This window comes from Pteronotus mesoamericanus, unplaced genomic scaffold (assembly GCF_021234165.1).
Source record: "Pteronotus mesoamericanus isolate MK-2021 breed Mesoamerican mustached bat unplaced genomic scaffold, CSHL_Meso_final scaffold_582, whole genome shotgun sequence".
NCBI classification, from domain to species: domain Eukaryota; kingdom Metazoa; phylum Chordata; class Mammalia; order Chiroptera; family Mormoopidae; genus Pteronotus; species Pteronotus mesoamericanus.
This window is the reverse complement of record NW_026555323.1, coordinates 2,686,559-2,694,545: the sequence shown is the minus strand read 5'-3', so window position 1 is coordinate 2,694,545 and position 7,987 is coordinate 2,686,559. Positions and strand designations below refer to the sequence as shown.

Sequence of the window (7,987 nt, the reverse complement as noted above, 5' to 3'; positions counted from 1 at the left end):
TCTCCCTAAAGGCACAGGGGCAGTGGGACTCCAGCACTACTGTGACAGTCTCCCCCATCTCTTCCTTTCGCCTTTGTTTTTTCTCCCTTCTAGAAACAAAGCTTCTTCCTTCCTTATTAATGGACAGGGTCTGTCACAAATAATGCCCCCTTTTTATTACAAAATCATAAGCATGTCATTCTGTAATATAACAATATCACACTCGAGCACGCCATAGGACATGTCAGGTGAAATATTCTAATTGAAACTATAAATTATTACACTCATATTACTACCCTACCAACCACACTCAAGCAGGCGTTCTTTCTGCCAGACCCTGTATTTAAGGCTATAAATTTTGCCTCTATGCATGGCTTTAGGTGCACCTTAAATGTTTTAATATTTTATATTTTCATTGTTCACCTGAAACGATTTTCTAACTTTCTTTGTGATTTTTCTATAAGCATAGGTCATTTAGGTTAATTCATGCTCTCTGCTGGGTTCCGCCCTTTGAGCATTCTCTGTAATTAGCTGTTCGCCAAGTCCTCCAAGCATTGGCTTCACATATTTACCCACTGCCTCCTATTTTTCAGATAGAAATATTAGCCTTATATAAGCTATTTCATATAGCTAGAAATTAAAATTTAGGTATGTTTGAGAAAACTTGGGTGAACCATATTAACAGGAATATGACAAAATTCTGCTAAACACACTAAAGTATACACACAGCTCAATTTTTGTCACTTGTGGAAAAGCTTGTGGAAGATTTCTTGAAATTTTCAGTATTTAATTACAACATAGATCATTCAGTGTAATCCTTATCACCAGAGCAATGTTTATGATGCTACTGAGTGGCTTAAGCAGCAGTTACACTCTAAAAAAAAAAAAAAAAAAAACCCTCACCAGAGGATATGTTTATTGGTTTTAGAGGGAGGAAGGAAGAGAGAGGAAGAGAGAAAGAAACATAGATGCGTGAGAGAAACATGGATCAGTTGCCTCTTTTACACCCTGACCGGGGATCGAACCCACAGCCTAGGCACGTGTCCTAAGCAGGAATCAAACCCACAATGCTTCTGGTGCACGAGATGATGCTCCAACCAACTGCACCACTGGGCCAGGGCAGTGACACTTTTTGTTAATATCCATACTGAAATATCAAATTTAAAAAAAGCATTTTTTGAGTAACCTTCTTGTATCAGACATGGGTTCCTCGAAACAGCCCGCCTCTCCCAGGTTGAGCTAATAGTCTGTTCTATGCAGAACTTCACAGCAATCACAAGTGGCAAGGGGGAAAAAAATACTGCACAGACATACCTATCACTGACCTTTCTTTTTTTTTAAAGATAATTTTATTTCATCTGATTTTAAAGCTCAACTTATTTTTCCCAGCTTTACTGCGGCATAATTGATGTACACAATGCTGCACGTAACTAATGTGTTCAACTTGGTGAACATGGATTTAGGGATGAGTCAGAGACAACTGCATCTGTAAGTTTCAAAATAAAAGTCTGTTGGTCCACCAGCATGAGAAAATTAGTATTGGCTCAGCACCACCTCTATGCCCCGAACGTCCAAGGATCTGTGGACATATTACTGTTACACGCAGGCAGCCAAAAATGGAGGCCATGGACAGTGACTTGTTCACAGGATTCTTGGGATGACTCTAAAATACAAAAGACATCCATGGAGATCTCAGACTGTCCCATGTAACAGGCACTGGTGCACTCATTTTTAAGAATTCTCTCATTTAGCCCTGGCTGGTGTGGCTCAGTGGATTGAGTGCCAGCCTGTGGACAAAAGAGTTTCCAATTTGATTCCCAGTCAGGGCACATGCCTGGGTTGTGGGCCAGATGCCCAGATGTTTCCCTTCCTCTCTTTCTCCCTCCTTTCCCCTCTCTCTAAAAATAAAATCTTTTTTAAAAACAATTCTTTCATTTAATACTCACAGCAAACTGTGATTATTATTACTCCTGCATGATTACTATTATTATTATTATTCCTATTGTTTTCCAGACAAAGTAAAAGAATGTGATTCAGCTGCCGAAGATGAATTCTTGGATTCATAATTTGAACCCTTGATGCCTGACTTTAGATACTTGCCTTTAATCCCCCCTCCCACCAACTCCACTCCCCAAACCCACGGACACACCTAAACGCTGGACCTGAAGCAGGTGTGTTTGCTGGAGGAAGTTGCTCTGAGATAGTGCGTATTCTTTGAACACAGACCTATCAGCCATGTGGGGCTCAGCCCAGGAGGCCTGAGCTCTTTTGCATAAACGACTGTTGTTTTTTGCCCTGGTTGGTGTGACTCAGTGGACTGAGTGCTGGACTGTGAACCAAAGGGTCACCGGTTCGATTCCCAGTCAGGGCACATGCCTGGGTTGCAGGCCAGGTCCCCCAGTAGGGGGCGCACGAGAGGCAACCACACATTGATGCTTCTCTCCCTCTCTTTCTCTCTTCTTTCCCCTCTCTAAAAAAAAAATGTTGTTTTCTACCCTTCCCTCCAGTCCACTTCTGAACTGGTCCCTCAAGCTTCAGAGACTGTCTGGACCGTGTCCACCTTGCTTTCCTGTAAAGCACCTCCCACACTGTCACTCTGCTCCCTGGTGACCTGAGGGCCTAGCGCGGCCTGCTCAGGCAGAATGCTGCTTCCCTTCCTTCCAATCAGACGCCCAAATGCCGACCAGCCAGGAATCCTGTGCAGCCCTGCAGGCTGCTGCGTGTACACAAATTTGTCACAGCAAAGTCCCAGCCCCTGAGGCATACAGTGCTTTGGGGGAAAAGGACAATCAACTGAGCTCCATAGCTAGAGAAATGACAAGATGTGTATTCTCGGAGACTGTGTGAAAACATCAGTGCTCGGGGCGGGGGGGGGGGGAACAGGACAGGAAAATGGACTACGATAAAGTTCTTTGAGAATATGATTTGACTGGGATGGGAAATACTGGCTTATTTCTCGCAAGATGCACTGCCTGATATTTCTAGTTATCCAATCTCATACCCTATTTATAATCAGAAGATCGGATTTTAGTTTCAGATAATGCACGTGCAATTTTGTCACTATAAGACTATAGCTGGTGCAGTTCACTGTGAGGCAGCAGGATGCGAACAAGGTTGGGGAGCACATGGCAGGGCCTGCAGAAGAAACGGTGCCCCGTCACAGCAGCACAGCCTTGGGCAGGTTAGGGACTCTCTGTTCCCTCCTGTTTCAGGAAATCAGATGGGCAAACATTCCCTGGAACTTCGCTGTCTAGTACAGTAGCTACTAGTCACAGGTGGCCATTTAAATTAACTCTGAAATTTAAAAAAATACACACGCAGTTCCTAAGTCACCCTGGCTACATTTTAATTGCTCAAAATCCACATGGAGTTAAGTGGCCATTGCACTAAACAACATATATACACAATCTGCATAGAACGCCTACTGGATGGTGCTGGTTTATTTTTCAAAAATGGATCAAATTAATATAAACAGTTCTGGGACTGTATTACTATTAAACAAGTAATAGGTTTCTATTCAGGATTCTTACTGTTTGTGAGTCTGTGAAAAGCCTGGTGCATAAGCCTGGTATCTGTGCTCCAAATCTTTTTTTCTGTGCAACTCGTACAGGTTGTCAGAGGGAGACCGATGAACCAATGCATTTAGGAGAGGTAAGAAAGTGCAAGTCAGGCTTTGGAAGAACTGTCATTTCCAAAACAAAATTTGGTAACTATATAAAGAAGGAAAATTCCTAGATCAATGGTGGGAAGGCACCAAATAAGCAAAAATGATTTCAAGTTTCACAACTTTAATTAGTTTTAATTCCTCAGATGGTTAACTTTTAATGTTGTTATAAATGCTATGAATTTTAAATGTTTTCATATCATTGATTATACCTTTGTAATGTTACGATGTATGGAAATACAACTGACCTTGTATATTGCACTGCTAGCTGATGTCCTTGTTAAATAGGCTTAGTAAATCTAACAGTTTAATCAGTAACTTATTCTCATTTTTTGGCTGTCTTCCATTAATAATTCCTTACCAGCTTTAACATCTTTTCTTTGCTTGCCTTTTTGTACTGGCAAGGACTTGCAACAATATAGGACTTTTTATTTTTTTATTTTTTTCAGGCAAAATGCTTTAAAAGCTTTCATTTAAAGAATTGCTTTTAATTAAAAATTTATCCAACATGTCAGTATATATGTTCCTTATTTCTGCTGTCATTTTTATTAATAAATGTGTTTTTAGAAACATGACCACGTCATATAAAAGTTCAGATTTAATAATGTAACTTTGTTCCTGATATTACCGTAGTGATACCACTTTTTAAATTTCTATTTATTTGTGCCTTATTCATTTTTTCCTGACAAATTTCACCAGAAATTTCAATAACCACTTCAAAGGATTTTGTCTGATTCACTCCCCTTCAGATTTGTTTTTTCTTTAATTAATTTCCTAACTTTATTATTTGCTTCAATCTGATTTATGCCCTATAACCAGACTTTCTCTCATTTTAAAATATAAATTTAGGATATAAAGTTCCTTCTAAAAAAACTTGTTTTAGCAAACAACATCCGATAATATATATAATGATGATAAATCATACCAGATTTATTCTCGGAAAAATGGTAAGTTAAATCTTTAAAAATCTATCAGTGCAAATAATCACATTAAGAGAATAAAGAGGAAACACACGATAATGTCAAAAATATTCAGAAAACTACATAATAAAATTCAGGATATATTCATGATTAGTACTCTTAGCAACGTAGGATTATAAAATATTTTCACTACACTTATTAAATGTATCTACAAAATGACAAAGAGCTCGCAGGTGGAAATTAAAAAGCACCACTTTTGAGCTGATGGTAAAGAATATGTTGTGAACGGCTGTCCTACCACAATGCAGCACAAACCCGGGTGAAGAAAGCCAGGGAAACAAAGGAACTCCACGACTTAAACCAGCCAGAGAAAATTAAAGCCTGGGTCACACAGGGAACAGTGGCTTATTAAGCCAGAATCAGGACTGAAAGCCTGCAGATTTTGCACAGTGGACAAAGGGGACCATCAGAAATCCCAATAAACTGCAACGCCATAAAGGCACAAAAAGTCTGAAGTGCTCCCGGCTCATGCCTTGCTGACAGAAAGCATTCTCAACGTAATCCCCTATGAATTTCCAGAAAATAAAGTACAGATGAAATCTTGTCAATGAAACAAAATGATTAAAGCTTCCATCAGTAACAATAATGGGAACTCCCCCCCCAAAAAAGCCCCACACAGACATAATATGAACAAAAAAATAATTCATAAAATTCACGTGAGAGGTTTCAGAAACAAGGTGATCTTTTCGACATGGTGCGGGGGGAATAAGGGTTATGGTTCAATGATTTTTAAAACAGATAAATTCATCTGAACGAGCAATCAAATGCAATGCGTCTGCGTGAAAAGCAGAGATTAAATTAAAACCTCAAAGAGTGGCGATTACGTCCTCCGGACGAGCCCATATGCTGCGCGGCTGCGGCGGCAGAGGCCAGGGGACAGGCAGAGAGTCCGCCTGCCGCTAACAAAGGAGGCACGAGGTCTGTGTTCCCACGACAGGATTTTACGGATTTCGCGGACCGGGTTGAAAACTGCCGGTGCACCCACAGGAAGTGTCCGCCGTGCCTGCCGGGAGAAGGAAGTAGGAACGCTTAGTAACAGGAAGTAGGGGCAACACGGAATGAAAAAAGATGCGCACCTCCCAGTAAGGAGCACCGTGCCGGCTCCTGGCTTCGAGCCCGAAAGGAAGAGACACTGGGGTGGTTCTGGCACCGTTTTGGGGTGTAAAAGGTGCAATGGAAGAGCCTGCAGCTCCCACAGAACCCCACGAGGCAGCCGGTGCCTCAACAGGTGCCCAGGGAGCAGGTGAGGGTGCCTCGGGGCCCGGCCACCCGACGCGCCCGGTTTCCCGGCATTCTACGGCTGGAGGCCCGGCCCCCTTCCGCACGTCACGTCTCAGGCCTGCCTATGCTTCCGGGGGCGGGGCCGGGCCCAGCTGGCTGCCGGGTCCGCGGCAGAGCGGCAGCTGGACAAAGCAAGTCGTCTGCAGGTATTATCTGCATGGGCTGTGCAAGGAGGGGGAGAACTGTCGCTACTCCCACGACCTCTCGGGCCGGCAGGAGGCCAGGGAGGGCCGCGGGTCGCCGGCTGGGGCCTCCGCAGAGCCGGGCCCCGGCGCGGCTGCGCAAGACGAGCCCCTGCCTCAGGAAGTGGCGTGCGCCCCTCCTGCTGCGTCCTCACACTACTTGCCTGTGATTGGCTCGGCTGCTGAAGGGGGCTTCTTTGAAGCCGAGACCTACGGTGCAGGCCTGGAAGCTGCGCAGGGAGCGGGTGCGGAAGGCTGGGCGGGCGCGGAAAGCTGGGCGGATGCCGTTGAGTTTGTTCCTGGGCAACCCTACCGGGGCCGGGGGACCGTTTATGCCCCCGAGGCCCCTCCTCAGAGCTCGGTGACTCAGTGGGAGTACGTTGCTGTGGGCACTGGGATGCAGCTTTGCCGCGATGCTGCCATGGGGCAGTGCTTTCGTGGGGAGAGCTGTGCATATCTCCACGGAGAGATATGCGACTTTTGTGGGCGGCAGGTCTTGCACCCTGTGGATGCTGACCAGCGGGCAGACCACATAAGAGCCTGCATTGAAATGCACGAAAGAGATATGGAGCTCTCGTTTGCTGTGCAGCGCAGCAAGGACAAAGTGTGTGGCATCTGCATGGAGGTTATCTATGAGAAGGCCAACCCCAGTGACTGCCGCTTTGGCATCCTGTCCAACTGCAACCACTCCTTCTGTCTTAAGTGCATCCGCAGGTGGAGGACTGCCAGAGAGTTTAGGAACAGGCTTATCAAATCCTGCCCACAGTGCAGGGTCACCTCCAACATTGTCGTTCCCAGTGAGTTCTGGGTGGAGGAGGAGGAAGAGAAGCAGAAACTTATTCAGCAGTACAAGGAGACACTGAGCACCAAGACCTGCAGGTATCATATTCCAGGCAGGGGTTGCTGCCCATTTGGAGCGACCTGTCTTTACAAGCATGCAGACCCTGAGGGCCAGGGAGAGGAGGAGGAGGAGGAGGAGGAGGAGGAGGAGCCTGAGAGGCAGGGGTCTGGGGCACCCGGCGGTCACGGCAGTCGACCTTCGGAGCCTGAGCAGGTGGGAGAGGGCAGCATGCTCTTTAAAAGCAGTAAAAAAGAGCTTGTCACGCTTTGGCTGGCCAGTCTGTTGTTGTTTAAGTGTTTTCTTTCACTGGGAGATAATGAGCTTTTCTCAGAGACCCAGTGGGTCTTGCTCCGTGGGGGGGCTGGGAAAATATACCCGCTTGAGTCTGTGGCATTTCGCTGTGGCATGTGGTGTAGTGTGCTGAGGCTGTCATCGGCCGTTGCCTGTTCTCTGTTTATAGCCACATCTACCATGTACAGCAGCTGTCGGAGCCATTTGTATAGATCATCCATCTGTTTTCTTGCCCATCCCCATTTCTCTCCCCCTAAGAGTGTGGTGTGTCACAAAAGTCACAAAAAGTTTTTAAAGTTGTTGTTTGGTGAAATGCATTATTACTGTCAGTTTATGGTTTATTTTGTCATCTCTGTTTTCAACAGGATTGACTCAGTTCTAGTCTAGTGTTTACAGGATTTCCACACTCATTTTGAAGCCCCTCAAGAGTAAATGGGACAGGGTGAAGGGCGAAGGCTTAACTGAACGAGGAACTTTTTGCTGCTACAGCTTTAAGAAATGGACCCTCGGGGGGCCTTGTGCGTGCAGCTGCTCGTCTCTGCTGTTTACATGTCTGTTCCTTCCCCGATTCCTTTCAAGTGCACTTTTTAACTTGTGGTGACCTCGTGCGTTTTGTGTTTTACTTGACCAGAACCAGGTGTATATGTTTACATGTTTTCATCCTGCTTAACTTGATGTGAAATTATTTATATGTGGAAGCATATATTTAAGAATTATATATAAATACACATGCGTATAAATGAGTATAAAAGTTATATGAAAACATATA

General features: G+C 44.8%; 1 protein-coding gene across 1 annotated transcript; it reads left to right on the top strand.

Annotated features, from left to right (window-relative positions):
• Positions 1 to 5,796: 5,796 nt before the first annotated feature.
• Positions 5,797 to 7,351, top strand: MKRN3 (makorin ring finger protein 3). The gene is given in 2 exon segments (XM_054561894.1): positions 5,797 to 7,281; positions 7,283 to 7,351. Coding segments are annotated over 2 exon segments (1,554 nt in total).
• Positions 7,352 to 7,987: the final 636 nt, after the last annotated feature.